General features: G+C 34.7%; 1 protein-coding gene across 1 annotated transcript; it reads left to right on the forward strand.

The window, feature by feature from the left end:
• Positions 1 to 10,766: 10,766 nt before the first annotated feature.
• LOC127519360 (adhesion G protein-coupled receptor E3-like) lies at positions 10,767 to 19,329 on the forward strand. The gene is made up of 10 exons (XM_051907007.1): positions 10,767 to 10,956; positions 13,721 to 13,840; positions 14,087 to 14,268; positions 14,378 to 14,539; positions 14,932 to 15,138; positions 15,216 to 15,448; positions 15,534 to 15,600; positions 15,688 to 15,779; positions 15,864 to 16,026; positions 16,242 to 19,329. Exons 1-10 carry the CDS (start codon positions 10,776 to 10,778, stop codon positions 16,326 to 16,328), a joined length of 1,494 nt encoding a protein of 497 aa, XP_051762967.1. The 5' UTR covers positions 10,767 to 10,775; the 3' UTR covers positions 16,329 to 19,329.
• Positions 19,330 to 19,432: the final 103 nt, after the last annotated feature.

Raw genomic sequence — 19,432 nt, forward strand, 5'->3', positions numbered from 1 at the left:
TTTTATATCTATTTGATGTAAAACTTTTAACTTTCTTTACTATTAGTTTCTTGGTGGAGGGATTGTTGTCTCATTCTTTTAGACCTGTGTGTGATTTATTTTACTCGGGACCCCTAAAGTGATTTGTGTTTCCTTTATTTCACTGTAGTACGTTAGTTAACTTTAAGAATATTTAGTGTGATGAAGACAGTGAATGTAATTTTTTGCATATTGAAATTAATCAGTTAATAATGTATTTGTATCCTTTTATTTTATTTTTCTTCAACTTTAATGAGTTTCTATTAAATATATAAAACATATAGTTGAATTATACTTTTTACAACATATGTTTCACCATATATCTTCATATGCTCTACTGGCCACTTCAGAGATTATATGTTCATAATTATGATGATTATATTATCATATAATTAAAGTTTTAATCATAGACATGTATCCACAAGATATTATTCACATTGCTGAATATCACAGATTGCAAATATGGTTTATTGAGTTTACAGGTATGAATATATCTATGTTTAGAAACAGCTTTACATACTTTGACAAGCATAGTTAAAGAGTAACTGAGGAATGATATATTCTTAATATTAATTTCACCACATTGAGACCCTGTAAATGTTTTTATGCACACACAAAAAAATAAACCTACAAATATACAATGAGATTTGAGTGACCATGAGCTCATTTAATATAAATTATATAAATTAACAAATGTCCAATCAAACAAGCACATCTACAATATTAATTGCAGAACCTCTTATAATGAACCACATGGTGTGTAAACACATACATTTATTTTTGGTACACAACAATTTTTCTCAAACCTCGCTTTTTCTAATGCCAAAATGACTGTATTCTGTAATGCTAACTATTACAATTTCAAGCTGTTTTTCATACAATTTTCCTGTTTGAAAGATAAACTTCTGCAGATATTAAGGTTTGGCAGTGCCTTTGGCTGCGGTGTGAGTTAAGATGATCTTAAGAGTCTGATCTGAAACTTTCCCTTTCTTTGATAATTTTTCATTCCTTATTAACTGCAGGCTTTGACCAGAATCCAAGTTACAGGTCTTTCATTTCTAATGTCTGGGCAAGCTGGAAAATCAAGAAAATCTGTTAAAAACGCAGCCCTCAGCCCTGACTGTGATAATATTGCTGGTTATTCGAAAATAGTGAGAGATTATTGCATGTATTGCATCATCATTTACTTGCATTCTTTGGAACAAATTCATATTTTTACAGAAAACAATTTGATCAAGGTCAGGCGTTCTGAATCTTCCTCCTGCAGTCTTTTTGGTGAGTTTCAGGCCAGACCAGACCTGAAAAACTATAATTATCAATCATAAACAAGTCTTTTCTCAAATAATAGGATGATTTTGGGCATTCTCCTTAGCTACATCAGCAACAAATAAAACTAAATCCTTAAATATTAGCTCAAATAACATCAGGCATTCATCTACTCCTTGGTGGATTTGCATCTTTGATGCAAGATGTAAAGTAGCGGGCAGATCTGTGTTTATCTCGTCACAGCAGAATGGAAATAAAGAGATAAGGTGTTACTCCAAACCATGGTGAAAATCAGCAGGGTTCAGAGGTTTCACGCTCCAGAATGCATGAAAGTAATACATACAACATACAACTGTTCACTTTGAATAAGGGAAATTCACACTCAAATCATAAACAGTTCAAATAATATACAAGATCGCAACTAGGATCATAGGCAGACTTAGACTTTGGCCTTTTAAAACCTGACCAAGTATTTGCTGCAAACAAGATTTTACAATATAGTAACAATAGGTTCCTATGAAACTATTCACACTGGGCACAAATATTTGACATTTGACTTCTTTTAATGAAGAGCAGCTTTTGGAGAAGTCTTTTAAAAGTCTAGTTCAAACAAAGCAAATGTGCCAGGTTGTTAGACGTGACCTTTGTATTCATGTTGGTTTCATACATATGAAAGCATCTTGGCATGTGTTCTGTCTTTGTGTCTGAATTTGAATATGAATTTGAATTTGAGCAGGAGGAGATAACAGAATGAGTTTTCTCAGGTAGTTGAACAGATAAATGTCATTTACACTTCTGACTCTCAAATATTTACGTGTCTTCACCCGAAGATCATTTAAAGATAAACTCATATCAGGTAAGACACTCTTGAAATACTTCATATATCAGATAAGAATAAAGTGCTTTAGTGTCACTATCAATCTCGCAGTTGTTTAGTGTTTATTAGCTGTTAGTGTATCATGTTTCGAGTAATTTAGGCTACATGTTGTGCAGAGGAAATCCTCAGCTGCAGATCATCTAATCTCTGATATTCATCATGATGAGGAATCAGCTTTTCAAAACAACTATATTGTATCATATGTACTCAACTGTGATTTATGTGTTATATTGAGTAATCCAGTTTGTATTCTTAATTTCAAAGGACTGTTTAATGTTGCAAGGGTTACAGACAGACATGGAGTCAAACTCAAATTGATGGATAAAACAGACATCAGTATTCAAATGAAAACTAAATCACTTTTTTAACACTTGGCACAGTTTTCAGCCTGTGTTGAATATCTCTGGAGGAACTAACAGGAACACAGCTAGAATGAACTGCTCTCCTCATCACTGTCTTTAGTTTCGTTTAGGATTATGGATGCAAAGGGGCAGAAAATTTCCAGTAAATTTTCTAGAAACTTTACCATGGGAAGTTAAGTTGGGGAATTTTGAAAATATTACAAATTAGACACTTAATGAGAATTTACAGGAATTAAAGGGGATTAAGTGGATATTTGGGGTAATTTATACAAACTTTATCATATACAAACAAAAACATTTTCTTTGGCCATAAGCAGACATGCTTGCAAACTAATACAAATTTTAAAAATAACATTTTTAACTAGTTTTGGGATTCTATTGAGGCTTCATACACTTTATGACCTTGGGATCAGTTGGACAAATGACTGAAGAAGTGAAATTAGTGGATAAAGGCTAGCAGCAAGTTTGCAAGTTACGTAGCTTTAAAAAGTTATTTAAAAAAGAATAGCTCCCAAACTTTTGAATACACTATAGTGTATATAAATTTTATTTTAAAGGATTAGTTAACTTTAAAATGAAAATTACCCCAAGCTTTACTCACCCTCAAGCCACTCTAAGGTGAACTAATAGACCCTTTTCACAGACTGTGATGAGCTGGACTGAGTGGCAAAAGAATCTGCTGCATGACTGGATTTAATAGGGGAAACTGCGAAAACGCAAGTAAAACAAACGATTACACTAAAGGTTGGGCTCGAAAGTGTTCCTTATAAGATGTCAAAGAAACCTAATCCATGGATATTGAGATGCAACCAGGAATCGTGTTTCCTGACATTTATATGTGCCTGATTTCAACGCCGGGGAAATACATAAAGCAAATCTGCCTGTGAACGCTTTATATAAATACAATATAGGTAGGTTTAAATCGGAGTGATCACTAATATCAACGTTATATCGTCATATCGTCCAGCCCTAAAACTTGTATAGTTTTTGTCAGTGTTTATTTAAATACACCCAATTATGCACAATATAAGATGGTAAATATTTAATTGATGAGTTGTCAACACAAAATAGAACAATACAATATATACGGTATGATTTTACCCCAAAATCCAACATTTTGAAACAAAATTATAACTGCAAAACATATTACATGCACACAATTTTTTTTTTTTTATTACACACATACAAACCACACTCTGACTTACAAACACAACAACACAATTATAGTGGCATAATTTGTCTAATTGGTTCTGTAAGGCTTCATTTTCCTGCTAAGACAAAAGACGATATCAAATACCCCACAATAGAACAAAAAAACTCAGATTTCAAAGAAATGGCATAGGACAACACCTCGCCCAAACTCTCCTCAATCATTACCACTTTAATGCAGTCATTTGCCTGTTATTAAAACAGACATGTTGATCTGCTTTATCAGTGCAGAAATGTTTTCTGAAAACACCTGCAATTGCTGATAAAGAAGAAACTCAACAGAAGTCAAGGGTCAAGAGCTCAACTAAAGCAAACACTGATCTCCATGATGGTGACCTCAAACTAAACATTTTCAGTAAGACACCAACATCTAAACCTCTGTTAATTCTCAATAAGAACTTCTGTAGACGTGTGACAGAAATAAAGTCAGTCTGGTTAGTAACAAGTGAAGCTGGTAATGCTGTTTGTGGAGTTGTTTAATCAGATCTTCAGAGATTTCATGTCTTTTATCTTCAGTTCATCTAAGGATGTGACTGAAGAAAGTTGTAGTTTGTGTTCTTATTTCTCTTTCTTTCAGTGCTTGTTCACAGCAGGTGTTTGAATGATTAAAAGAATGTTTCAGGAACATCACACTAACCTTTAAATAACATTCTACTAACATTAAGGAAACTGGACATTTTCATGTTCTTAGAATGTTACAAATCAACGTTCCTAGAATGTCAATTTTTTTTAATCAAAATGAAGTTGAAAGAACATTTGAGGAACATCATACCTTATAAAAGCGTTCCTCTAACGTCAAGAAAACTGGACGTTTTTTACGTTCCCAGAACCAACACTGAATATTTATAGAACGTTCTTATAACAAAATTCTGTTAGCTGGGCAGTAACTGTGTGTTTCTGAAGCATGTGTGTTTTATTTTTACTAAGAAGCTTTGAATGAAAGAAAGTCATACTAGTTTGTAACAAGTGAAGATGCAGTAATCTAGAGAGATCTGTTAGTGTTTAATGTTCTGTTTCTGTTGTCTGAGTTTTGTGGGTCACCATTGTGCTGTAGAGTAGAGCCTGTGCTTCAGTCAGTGATGAGCTGAGAAACACTGATGTTATGCTGCATGTTGCTTTATTTAAAGGCAGTAACTGTGTAGCTGATGATGGAGTGATAGTTATCACTACCCTGCAAACAAGCCTAAGGGTTTGCAGGGTTGATATTTGTGAATGTAAACAGCTGGCAGAAAACACAAATGATAAGTGAAATGATGAGCAGGTCGGTATAAATCAATCTCCACCACCATCAGCCAAAGATGAGTAATATTTTACTGAACGGACAGAGGTATTTCACAAAAAATCAAAACTCTGCAGTTTCTCTTTCTTTTCACAAACAAAAGTAAGATAGAGTAGCTTAATGGCGCCACCTTGTGTCTCTAAATGATTATGACTCTTCTCATTTATAAACTCACAAATACAGTAGTAATTTTAATGTGTTTGACACAAAAAGGAAACAAAGTCATGCATCAGTATCATGGGTAATTTGTTTGTTTGTTTCCCTCTAGACTGTAAAGGAAACTCGTCCTCTGAATAATTTTTTTATAAAGAGAAATATTCCTGAATGACCAAACTGACTATGGCTCCCTCTCTTCATAAAGGTGAGTATATTATAAAAGTGCTTCTCATTGCTGCAAACACATTTATGATATAAACTGCAGTCAGATGATGAATGTAGATTTGTCAAACTCAAAACTGCAATTCAATCAAATACATTTTCATTAATATTTTTCTTCATATTTCATGATAGGTTTCATAAGAGCACAGACTATCATCTCTGTTTTGCTGTGTAAGTCACTAAGCAGTGTTTTTGTTTTATTATTATTATTATTATTATTGTGAAGATAACACATAAGCAGGCCCATTAATAAATATTTGGCCTATTTTTATTATGCATGTCCAATCTGATTAAAATATTTCACCATGTTTATCCTCCTCAAACTCAACACAGAAGATGTTAAATTAGACTTGATGTTTTGATTGGGCCTCATTGATCTAATGAACCTTGTGCTTGATGATCTTTGAGATCAGCCGCTCAGACTGAATCACTCTTAATGTGACACACTTCTTTCATTCAGATGCTTAAGCTGTGGCATTGATGTGTTGAACAGCCAAGAGTTTAATAGAGTTAACCTAGAATTTTCTGTTTCAAATATTTCATCTTTTGTAATTTGTTTTATTCATTGTAATTCTTTCAGATGTTTTGGCCTGTATAACTGTCACACAAGAGACAACATCAGTTGGTAAAGTATAGTGCTGTGGTGTTTTAGCTGTAAATGAACAGATCTGTAGATTGTTGAGCTTCTGTACAGCTCATGTCTGCAGACAATATAGAAATTAATTTGGAGCTGTATTAACATGTTGGGAAATCACTGTGTTTCTGGTGATTATTAATATTTTTCTACATTTTTGAAGGAAACCATATGTGAACCGCTGCTATTAATGTTCACTTGTACTGTAAACTCAAGTTTGGCAGTTCTGCTTCCCCTTTATGGAGTAATTCTGTTAATGGGAAATAAAAATTAAAACTGACTAAAGCTGCACTTCTGGGTAGATTTTATAATAATTTATTACAATAATTTTTTATTAACAAAAACGTAATGATTTCTTAAAATATTTTCATTAAAGATAATCTGTCTGACCCCTGCTACAACTACACTGAGCTGGACGATCCATGGAGATCCATCAATAATACAGACAACTCCAAGTGTGACCAATCTGTTTCCTGGAGCGGCTGGTATCGTCTCTTCATTAACAACATGAGCGCTCAGATCCCAGACACGTGTGTTCCATGGGGTCGCTGTGGCACTGGTGTCCCACTGTGGATACGTGGTGGACACCCAACAGTTGAGGATGGAGTCGTCACTCGAGATGTCTGCGGTCACTGGGACAATTACTGCTGCTATTATGGGTTTTTTCCCATTAAAGTCAAAGCCTGTCCAGGCAATTACTATGTCTATGAGCTGGTTAGTCCAACTCACTGTAATTCAGCATACTGTGCAGGTAATTATATTTACATGAGCTCTTTCTACACATTCATGATATTTGTGTTTCTGCTTATTAATCACTATTCATACAAACTTTCAGACACTGGCAGCATTAACACCAGCTCTACAGCTGTCACACCAGTGACCATCTCACCTGGTAATGTAACACTGTGTCTATTGGTTTATTTTCTGGCCTGATGAATGTGATGATCTGAACCAGTGTCAGTAGTTGAAGATGCTAGAAATGTAGTTAAAGCTGGGTGTGCAGTTTTGTAGAGGCTACCCTTACACAAAGAAAATATATTTTCTTATATATGAATGATCAATATATTAAATGATTTAACGTATACTGAAACTATCCAGAATAATATATTGTATTAATATATTACAATATATTAAATAATACATAAGGAATTTACACTTTCATATATTGAAAAATATGTGACAATATATTTACTTATTACAATATATGTTATTTTACATTTAGTAATACACTTCATAATATATAGATTTACATGTGATCAGATATGGCAATGCATTTATGTAAACATTGAACATATGTTTACTCATGCAGTATGAACACATATAGCCAGAGACTACGGTTCAGTAACGCTCTGAGCGGGTCAAGCAGGACCGGTTACACATAACCGATGTCCCTCGTGTATACAGGTAGATTGATATCTAAAAGTTTATTTTTCTTCTTCTCACTAACATTTGAATTTTAAAATGAAATAAAATGCCACCAATAAAAGGAACTCGCTAGGTTAGTGAAAAGTCCATAGATAATGCCATCAGTTCGTAGTGCTGTTAACACTTCTCTGACAAGTGGATGATATGAGAACTGCTTTCCTGTTTGTTCATGTGACATTTAGGATAAAGCCCATTACTACATGGTGTGAACACAGTATAAGCTCATAGTTTTGGTTCAGGAGGAACTGTAAAAGGTGGCTTCTGTTTGTTTGTGTCACACTGCGACTGTCTGTCTACAACTCTGCATAGCCTCATGGAACGTGCTGATGACGTGTGATTTCTATCACAAACATTACCTACCCTAGCTTTAAAGAACTACTTCCTTTGCAAGCCACCATCCCTGAAAGAGGCCATTAAAAAAAAAAAATACTGACATCTAGTGAGTGGGTTGTGGCTATATCTGAAATCACATATTTCCCTATATAGTAGTTGAAAAACAGTATGTGACAAAAGAAGTATGTCCGAATTCACAGTACTCATAAAAGAGTAGGAAACAGTATCCAGATGACCCACTACTTCTGGCAAGATTCTGAAGTGTACATATGATGAACACTTTACTATCCCATGAGGCCACGGGAGAGGATTTATGAATGGCAGTGACACAACTGACGCATGATAATGACAACATGGTGTATGTAGTACGTCCAGATTACATTCATACTACACACATTTATACTAGATGTGCCCTTGCCCTTGGGCCCTTGGATGTTTACTGAGGCCTCTGGTTAAGTACTGTTTTATAATAATTCTAGCCACAGTGAAGTAATTAGATTTTACAAAAAAGTATTATATATTTTTAAGCAATACTTTTTTTAATGTTTTCACAACAGCTTATCCATCTGTTGACCCCTGCTACAACTACACTGACCTGGATGAACCATCAGCAGTCAGCAATCAAACTACTACAAGTGTGACTTCTTTGTCACTTGGAAGTCAGACGGCTGGTATCGTCTCTTGGTTAACAACATGAGCGCTCAGATCCCAGACACGTGTGTTGAGAAGTATAGCTGTGGCACTCTTGTCCCACTGTGGATACGTGGTGGACACCCAACAGTTGAGGATGGAGTCGTTACTCGAGATGTCTGCGGTCACTGGGACAATTACTGCTGCTATTACGGGTCTTATCCCATTAAAGTCAAAGCCTGTCCAGACAATTACTATGTCTATGAGCTGGTTATACCAACTAGGTTCTGTTCAGCATACTGTGCAGGTAATTATATTCACATGAGCTCTTAGTATTATTTGTGTCTTTGTTCATTGGTATTCATCAGTCATTATTTTTTCAGATGCTACTATCATCAGCAGCACCAATGCAACAGTCACACCAGAGACAACCTCAGCTGGTAATGTAGTCTGATGTTTCCTCTATTGGATTGTGTTTTGGCTGAATGTTTGTGGATCTGTAGAATTGAACAGATGTGTGAGTGTGTTTGTGTTTAAAGGTATAAATGTGGGGAAAAGGACTGTGAAATGTGCAGTTACATCATTATAGACATTTTCATAAGCATCTGTGCACAAGCTGTTATTAAGAGAAATCATGTTTAATAGTTTCCATAAGGTTGCATGGGCGATGTATGATGATGATATGATTATGTACATTTTGAACAGACTGAAAGGAGGTAGAGTGACATAATCACTTTTACATTTTAATTTCATGTTTTTCCACATTCCTTAAACTTTTTTTTTTTTTTGTCATTCTCAAACATTTTCCATTATTATACTTTTTTTTGTGTTTGATAAATATTTTACAAATTACATCTTTCTTTCATTTTGACTCCTACTGATCTTTTGTGTTTGGTGAATTCTTGCTGAAATAGCTGCTTTGTAAGAATAGATTTTTTTTTTTTTTAGTTAAAATTTTGCAGTTTATTGTCTTCATGCTGATTTCTGTCATTGCAGGTATAAATATAACACTGCCGAAAGGATGCACTGTAAGTTGAGTTTCTGAAACTGAAGTAGAGTTGGACTCAGCTCCTATCAATAACAGTCCAAACTAGAGCAGTGCAATACATTGTAGATATATGTGTAATGTGAAATATGAATGTGCTTTTCTATTAATTATTGATGGTTTTGCTGTCCATATAAGCTGTGAATGCTCGGCATACCCAAGCCAATGAGTTTGTGGACTCGCTAATAAATTAACACTATAAATTACTATAAACTTGAGGTGTCACATAAAGCTTACATAATAAAATGTTGAAAATATGTAACTGTCCATCATTCATTTATTGGCCAAACCACCATAATTTTGTGTAAGCAGGTCTCACAATACCTTTGGACCCTATACTCTCTGTTGTTATGAGAATAATCATCATCATTGTTCTGCGTTCTCATTGGTCTGCTGGCAAATGAGGGATTTTAAGCACTGGGAAAGCTGTCTGTGAATCGCTCGCCCAAGCAGAATTAAATTATAAATAACTGTCATGTATACCCAGATAGCAAGCAATGATCGAAACAATGTTAAATCAATGTTAATGTGTCAACGTTAACCTCATTGAATCAATATCACTTTTGCACTTTTCGCAATTAATGTTGAAAAAATGTTGAAATTTCAACAAAACATCAATGGTAATGGCATTGAATCAATGTTACAATGTGATGTTGGTTCAACATCATGCTTGCACATTAACATTGATTTAACATTGTTTTGATCATTGCTTGCTATCTGGGATAGGTATGAAACAGCTTTACAAACAATCTTTTTAACCACATTGTTGTTATTTCTGTTACAAACAAACTTTTATTCTAGTACTTCTGTGACAAAAGTTTATTAGTTTGGATATAAACACTGTCTACGGTAGTGAGCAAAATACAGAAAAGCACCTTTTTACAATAACTTGACACTTCAAATGAAGATACCAGTAGGTGGCGACAAATGTTTAAAAAATGTGTGTTTCATTGAATTATTCATTCAAGAGATGTTCAAAAACACTATCTGTGTCTCATTCCAGAGGCACTCAGCATAACCAGTAAAAGAAGTCACAGATCGCACATCAAAATCATCAAATTCTTCTCAATTTTGATTTCAGAATCTGACTTCTATAGAATGTCTTCAAAATTTTCTTGATCAGATCAAGAACATTAGAGCTCAAGTGCTTCCTGTGGATGTAAGTCTTTAAGAGAAAAATGATCAAATAATCAAATCAAATGTAATTGTCAGTTACATAATGACTGACATCACAGTTCTGATTAATTGGCTGTCTTGATATTTACATGTTCAGTAACTTTATTTATCTGATCAATTAGATTGTGACCAACCTTTTGAATATGGTGTTCAACGCTTTAAAGATTTTACAGTCATCATCATCATCATCATCATTATCAGTCAGCCCAGCCGAACTCGCCTCCTATGGAAACCGTGTGTTATTAATCAACGAGAAACTCATTTCTACATTGGTGAAGCCGACAAACACAAGTGACAATGTCAGTTTTGCTCTTGCTGCTGTAGGTGAGTGCAGACACAGTTATTATTAATTATTAAATATGACATCAAGGAGTTTATATTTGTTTATTTGGATCCCCATTAGCACTACCTAGATACTCTTCCTGGGGTCCCAGCAAGTAAAAATACAAAAATGCATTAATCAACCACAATAAAGTCAAGTCAATAAAACATACAAACCCAAAATTCTTTCCAAATATCAAAATTAAAGGATTAGTTCACTTTTAAATAAACTTTTGCTGATAATTTGCTCACCCCCATGTCATCCAAGATGTCCATGTCTTTCTTTCTTCAGTCGAAAAGAAATGAAGGTTTTTGATGAAAACATTCCAGGATTTTTCTCCTTATAGTGGACTTCAATGGACACCAAACGGTTGAAGGTCAAAATTATAGTTTCAGTGCAGCTTCAAAGGGCTTTAAACGATTCCAGACGAGGAATAAGGGTCTTATCTAGCGAAACGATGGGTCATTTTCGAAAAAAATGTAAATGTATATGCTTTATATAAACAAATGTTCGCCTTCTAAGTGCTTCCGCCAAAACCGCATTGCCGTATTCTCCAAAAAGTTTACGCTGTATGTCCTACGCCTTCCCTATTCAACTTACGGAAAAAATGTAACTGGCGCTGCGTTCGTTCCGTAAGTAGAATAGGGAAGGCTTAGGACCTACAGCGTAAACTTTTTGGAGAATACAGAAATGCGGTTTTGGCGGAAGCACTTAGAAGGCGAACATTTGTTTATATAAAACATATACATTTACATTTTTTTTCGAAAATGACCGATCGTTTCGCTAGATAAGACCCTTATTCCTCGTCTGGTATTGTTTAAAGCCCTTTGAAGCTGCACTGAAACTGACATTTTGACCTTCAACCGTTTGGTGTCCATTGAAGTCCACTTTAAGGAGAAAAATCCTGGAATGTTTTCGTCAAAAACCTTCATTTCTTTTCGACTGAAGAAAGAAAGACATGAACATCTTGGATGACATGGGGGTGAGTAAATTATCAAGAAAAGTTTATTTAAAAGTGGACTAATCCTTTAACAATTTACTATATGAAGACTTCAGATGCAAAAGCCTCTAAGTGCCATGATCTGAAATTTTCTTCTAACTTAAGCATTTTTATCAAGCTCGTATGTTTAGGTTCAGTTATTTCACTTTAATGGCAATGAAAAGGACGTATTAATTGCCATTAAAGTGAATTTTCAATTTGAGAAATGCAATGTTGTGGTAAAAATTTCGCACATCTCTTAATAACTGACAGACCTCTTTCCATAACTGTTATCATATTTTCTATCTGTTTTCACCACTTCAGCCTACTGTCTAATATAACTCCAAGAAGTCTTATTTTCCCTACCTGTTCAATAGACACGCTCTTTACAGACAGATTTAACTGTGGTTTGAATTTAACTTTGAAATTTGTTCCATATGCTTTTAGTTTTTGTCAAATTTAGAACCAACTTATTATTCCATACCCGCTTTATAACCGATTGTAATTCCTCATCCAGAGTAGTAGACAACTTCTCAATTGATGTTGCTGGTAAATAAAATGTTGCATCATTTGCATACATTAGTGTCCTTGCACACTTTAAAACAAGAGGAAGATCATTGGTAAAAATAGAAAATAATAATGGTCCCAAACAGCTTCCTTGAGGCACACCACATTGCAGCTCTTTCGCCTCTGAATAACTTCAATTATAAAATATACTTTGTACCCTATTAGACAGACAACTTTTAAACCAATGTACAGTATGAGGAGTAAATTTGTAACATTTCAATTTGTCCAGCAATAATTTATGATCCAATACATCGAAAGCTGAGCTAAAATGTAACAATACTGCTCCTACTATGTTATTGTCATCAATCTGAGCTAAGCAATCATCCGTCATTTGTGTTAATGCTGTTCCTGGTGAATGTCCCTCTCGATATGCATGCTGAAAATCAGAGAGTAAATTATTCTCCTTAAAGAAGAATTTAATCTGCTCACAAACTATCATTTCCAATACTTTGCTAAGGACTGATAACAAACTTATTGGTCGACTATTAGCACTATTAAAACCCAGTGGTGCATTTTTCTGTACAGGAATAAACTTTGCTTCTTTCCGAACTAAAGGAAAAAATCGTTTTCAATACTTATATTAAAGATGTGGCAAACAGGTTTGGCTAAACAGCTGTCTGCTAATTTCACAAGGCGACCATCCAAGTTATTTATCCCACTGGTTTATCTGTTTATAGTTGACAATTTTTGTACCACTTGTTTTATATTTACTTTGTTCAATTCAGAACACAGGGATGGCTTATCACTTTTCTTCACACAACATTTCTTCTCTTAGTTTATCAACCTTATTGATATAAAATTCATTCAAATAATTTGCAATTTCATATGATTTAGTTAAAAATGAATAAAATCTAGAAAGCAGCGGTGGATCACCAGTGACAGAAAACAATGAAAAATGCAGCTACAGCAAATATATAATGTGTAAAAGTATAAATATATAAAAGTATATGATCTAAATTGAATTTTAAATGACCTAATCGTTAATAGTGCTTATTTTTACATTGTCAATTAGCAGATTAAATCAACAAGTGATTAAATCAATAACATTTGATGTTACAAACATTGTTTTAAAGTAAACAGAATAGTTTAAACTAGTAATTGGATGAAATTTAATTGTTTGTCTTTTATTGTACTTTTTTTTCATTTCATACATTTTTTATTTGCACATTTGTGAATCGACTTTAATTTAAAAAATCATAACTGCTTATTTTCTAAAACAGAGGTTGAAATCTTTATGGTTGGACCAAATGTCACCTTAGATAAAATCCCTCGACTTGACACGACAAATTCTTCCGTGGACATTGATCTCATTGGGATCGCCAAGAACAACAATGAAACAAGTATGTGAGATGGTTTAATACAATTTTTTTTTTTTTTTTTTTGAAAATACAGTAGTCAACATTTGAAGTGGATCAAAAAAGTTAATCAAAGTTGTCCTAAGAACTAAGTTGTCCTAAGAAGAACGTTTTAGGACAACTTTGATGAAAGGTTTTGATCCACTTCAAATGTTGACTACTGTATATCACTAAACCACATTTACCAGAGGTTTTTTCTGAGTTTTTCAGAGTTTCTTCTGTTTCTGTCAGGATCAGCTGCTGTGACTTTCATGAGCTACAGCACAATGGAGAATCTACTGAAGCCCGACTTCTTCAACACATCAAATGACACAGTTAAAACCATGATGTCCACTGTGATCTCAGCTACTCTTCCCAAAACCACCAACACTAAACTCACCAAACCAGTCAACTTCACCCTCAAACACATCAGAGTGAGAGACTGAAATGTGTTTCTGTCCAACCTGAGAACTGATGAACATCTGAAAACATCTAATATTCAGTCTTGTAATATTTTCTGCATGTTCTTTCTTCTTTTTGCAGGAGTTTGACCCCAACGGTTCTCTGTCCTGTGTGTACTGGAATATCAGCGAGTGGATTGTAGATGGTTGTTCTGTTTTAGAGATCAACAGCAGCTACACTGTGTGTTCCTGTGTTCATCTGTCAACATTCGCTCTCATAATGCAAACCAGCCGTCCATCAGAGGTACGAGAACATGTCAGACAGGTGAGATTTACACCATGATGGAATGGTGTGTCTCAGGCCTGATACCAGAAGATTGGTTGAATAGTCTACCAACAGACTAGTTAATTAGTGAGGTGTTGTGATGTTTATTTATTTTTTATTATTATTTTTATATTATTATTATTTTATATTATTTTATTATTTTATATTATTATTTTTTGTGCAAAGATTTTAAGTGGATAAATTTAAAGAATTTACTTTTTAGTGTGCTTTGGTATGCTGTTACAGCCAACAGTTAGCTCTGTAAACACTCAGAGATGTTTCAAGACAAGTTAAAAACAAAAAACACAGGTGATAAAAAGAGCCGTTTACTGGAATTTGCCTCACACATTCTTGTTTTGATGTTTTCTCAGAGCGACTCACAGCTGGATTTGTTGTATTTGGTGTGTGTGATCGTGGGGCTGGTGTTCTTCAGTTTGGCCCTGTTGACCTTTGCCCTTTGTCAGAGGAGGCCTGGAGTGAATAACGTGGCTCGAATCAACCTCTGCATCAGTCTTCTGCTGGCTCACCTTCTGTTCCTGCTCACACAGCAGTTCCTGAGCCTCATACGCCCTCATCAGGTGAGAATGATGAAGGAGCCCTACAGCTCAGCACAGCCTCTCTGAGAATCATCATAACCGTCTCTCATATTCTCCAGGTGTTGTGTGATGTGATATCAGGTGTGCTGCACTTCCTCTTTCTCTCCGGCTTTGTGTGGATGTTCATTGAAGCTGTGCTGCTCTTCATCTGTGTGAAGAACCTATCACAGATCAGCTCCAAAAAAAGGGAGGTGCTTAGCACTGGATTCCTGTGTGTGATTGGATACACGGTTGCTCTGGTTGTGGTGGCTGTGTCTGTCGGGCTGGTTCCTGATGGCTACGGTAGCGAACAGTGAGTTTACTTTCAGTGGCTCAGTGATCAACACGTTCATCCATGTTTGTTCATTGATTTTTTTTTTTTTTTTTGCTCCAAACAGCTGCTGGATTAAAAGGGATAAAGGCTATATATGGAGTTTTCTGGGACCTGTTTGTGTCATAATAACAGTAAGCACATTTCTCATCATGACTTTATATTAAAAGGAAATCAGTGATTAATGATTAATTACTTTTTTTTTTTATCTTACTGTGCAGCTGAACATGATTCTCTTCATCTGCATCGTCATCATTCTGAACTCAACTTTGAAAAATCTGAATGCTGAAGTTTCACAGATGAAACAAACCAAGTAACAAACATTATGATTTGATCATTCCATAGAAAAATATATGTAGTCAGTAAAGACACATTAACTCTCTTTGTTTCTCTGCAGGACTATGACATTTAAAACACTGTCTCAGTTTGTGGTTCTTGGTTGCTCCTGGATTCTGGGTTTCTTCACTAATGGCAGGAAGGAGCTGGAGATCATCTTCCTGATCTTGAACTCCCAGCAGGGAACCTTCATCTTCCTGATCTATTGTGTCCTTAATAATGAGGTCAGACATCACTACAGACAGTCTACTACCAGAAAATCACCTCTCACCTACTTTATATTAAGTTCATTTTTAATTTTTTTATACATTTATCTTCTAAAATTAACCAGAAACTTTCTTTATGCAATACAGTATTAATTGATTTTGAAATATAACCTGGACATTTTCAGATTTTTTTTAACCAGGTTAAAACAATCTCTCATCTCATTCTTGTCCAGGTCAGGCAGAAGTACAGGAAGTTCTTCAGATATCTTTGCTGTGAACTCAAACTGAACACCATTAACTGTGTCCTCAAGAAACGCTGAGGACTATACCATCCAAATTCAGGAGAGGAAGTGCCATTATTATAAAAGTGATACTATCACTACTTTGATGTTAAATTATAGTCTCAGCTACAAGTTTCAGTTAACATGCTATACATTTACAGATGTCAATACTCTTATGTGAATCTATACATTTTTTTAAGTGCAACATTTCGTTGGTGGAGGAACTGCCATGATTTTAAGAACAATGTATACTGGAGTGATTTATACTTTCAATACACTAAATTAAGAAGGGAAAAAAGTAATCGTTTTTGACTTTAAAGTGTTTTATTAAAGCAGTGTGATAAATGTAACATTTCAAATCTTGTTTTCTTTTAAACAATCTATTTACAACTCTTTAAAGGGGACCTATTATGCAAAATTCACTTTTATAAGGTGTTTGAACACAGATGTCCCATATAGCAAGCAACCATCAAAATAATGTTAAATCAATGTTAATGTGTCAGCGTTAACCGAATTGAATAAACATCACTTTTGCACCTGCAATTAATGTTGAAAAAATGTTGAAATTTCAAAAAAAAAAAAAAAAATCAGTGGCAATGGCATTGTCAGTGTTCATCAATGTTACAATGTGATGCATCATGCTTGCACTCTCAAAAAATGAAACACAAGTACAACTGACTTAAAGCCACACAGCCTGAAATCAACTGAAGATAAAAGACATTAAATCTCTCAAGATCTCAACAGAGGATGATTGAACAACTCCAAAGAAAGCATTAACAGCTTCACTTATTACTAACCAGTTTGACTTTATTTCTGCCATTCATCTACATAAATTACTTTTGAGAATTAACAGAGATTTAGATGTTGATGTTTTATTGAAAATGTTTCACCATTATGACAATCAGTGTTTCATTTAGTCAGGTAGTTTGACTCCTGGCTTTTTATGTGAGTTTGTGTTCTTTGTAACAGTGTTTATACTGCCCTACTAAAGGAAACACTGATCACCACAGTGGTGAGCAAATTGTGACATTTTCAATAAAACATCAATAAACCTCTGTTAATTCTCAAAAAGAACATCTGCTGAGATCTTTTTTATTTGCAGTTGATTTCAGGCTGTGTGGCTTTAAGTCAGTTGTAGTTGTTGTTTCTTTTTCTGAGAGTGTAAGCATGATGTTGAACCAACATCACATTGTAACATTGATTCCATTGCCATTACCATTGATTTCTTTTGTTTGTTTTGTTGATTTTTTTAACATTAATTGTGGGTGCAAAAGTGATATTGATTCAATGCAGTTAACATTGACACATTAACAATGATTTAACATTAGTTCGATGGTTGCTTGCTATCTGATGTGTGTCCACAGTGTGTGTAAACAACCAGCCTATAATGGTAAAAATCCATCCACTCCTTTTTTTATAATCTCCATAAATCAAAAATAGTCTCTCCAAACGCATAGTTCCAGATTTCCCCCTACTCTTATGTAAGAGGAGGGAAACCATGCCCATGACTGGTGACGATCTGCCCTGTTAGCATAGATACCACACTAAGTGAGCCGCAGTAGTCCACCATTTCTGTTTCCTTGCTGTAGCAGCTGGTAATGTTTAATGTCTGCACCAAAAAAAAAAAACATTACAATGCTGGATTTGCACAAAAGATTAGCATGACGAGTTGAATCAAATTGATTCCACAACAGCTACATAAATGTTTCCACGAACCATTCAGAAATGTCCGGTTGCATTCTAAAAGTTGTAACTTCTTCTTGAGTCTCTCCATCAGTGTCCGACTCTGGTTCAAACATGTACAACCTGAATTCCAGAAATGTTGGGACGTTTTTTTTAAATTTGAATAAAATGAAAACTAAAAGACTTTAATATCACATGAGCCAATATTTTATTCACAATAGAACATAGATAGCATAACAAATGTTTAAACAGAGAAATTTTACACTTTTATCCACTAAATGAGCTCATTTCTAATTTGATGCCTGCTACAGGTCTCAAAAAAGCTGGCACAGGGGCAACAAATAGCTGAAAAAGCAAGAAATTTTGAGCAGATTCAGCTGGGAGAACATTTAGCAACTGATTAAGTTAATTGATATCAAGTCTATAACATCATTAGCCAAAAAAGGGATGTCTTAGAGAGGCAGAGTCTCTCAGAAGTAAAAAGATTGTGGAATACTTTAAAAACAATGTTCCTCAACGTCAAATTGCAAAGGCTTTGCAAACCTTATCATCTACAGTGCATAACATCATCAAAAGATTCAGAGAAACTGGAGAAATCTCTGTGCATAAGGGACAAGGCCGAAGAACTTTATTGGATGCCCGTGGTCTTTGGGCCCTCAGACGACACTCATCACTCACCTCGATGCCCAGACGTCTTCAAACTGTTTTGAAAAGGAGATGCTACACCATGGTAAACATGCCCCCGTCCCAACTATTCTGAGACCTGTAGCAGGCATCAAATTTGAAATGAGCTCATTTTGTGCATAAAATTGTATGATTTCAAAGTTTAAACATTTGTTATGTTATCTATGTTCTATTGTGAATAAAATATTGGCTCGTGTGATTAGAAAGTCTTTTAGTTTTCATTTTATTCAAATTTTAAAAAACGTCCCAACATTTCCAGAATTCGGTTTGTAAAAGGCTGAACACCGCTACTGACAATTTCTGACATTTTGGCTGTGTGAGATTCTCCAGTTTTGTTGTTGTATTCAAAGCGTGAGCTGTTAAATTCCCGCCCTCTTCTGGAAAGGGAACAGCAGCTCATTTACATTTAAAGGGACACGCAAGAACGTGTTTTTGCTCACACCCAAATAGAAGAAAATGATCTGTGGGTATTTTGAGCTGAAACTTCAGATACATTGGGGATACCAGAGTCTTATATTACACCCTGTGAAAAGGGGCATAATAGGTCCCCTTTAAAAACAGCTCATAACACACAGTATCTGATAATCCAAGTTTAGCTATTGCCTTTATGCAAAAGTATGTAACAAGAGAAAAAAAAAAAAAACAAACAAACAAAAAAAAAAAACAGAAGATTCTGGCAAGAGAATTTGTGAATCAACAAATTCAATTTCACAATTCAAAACAATTAGTAACATCAATTACCTGTAAGAAAAAAAAAAAACCATTATTTTGTATGA

This window comes from Ctenopharyngodon idella, chromosome 1 (assembly GCF_019924925.1).
Source record: "Ctenopharyngodon idella isolate HZGC_01 chromosome 1, HZGC01, whole genome shotgun sequence".
NCBI lineage: Eukaryota > Metazoa > Chordata > Actinopteri > Cypriniformes > Xenocyprididae > Ctenopharyngodon > Ctenopharyngodon idella.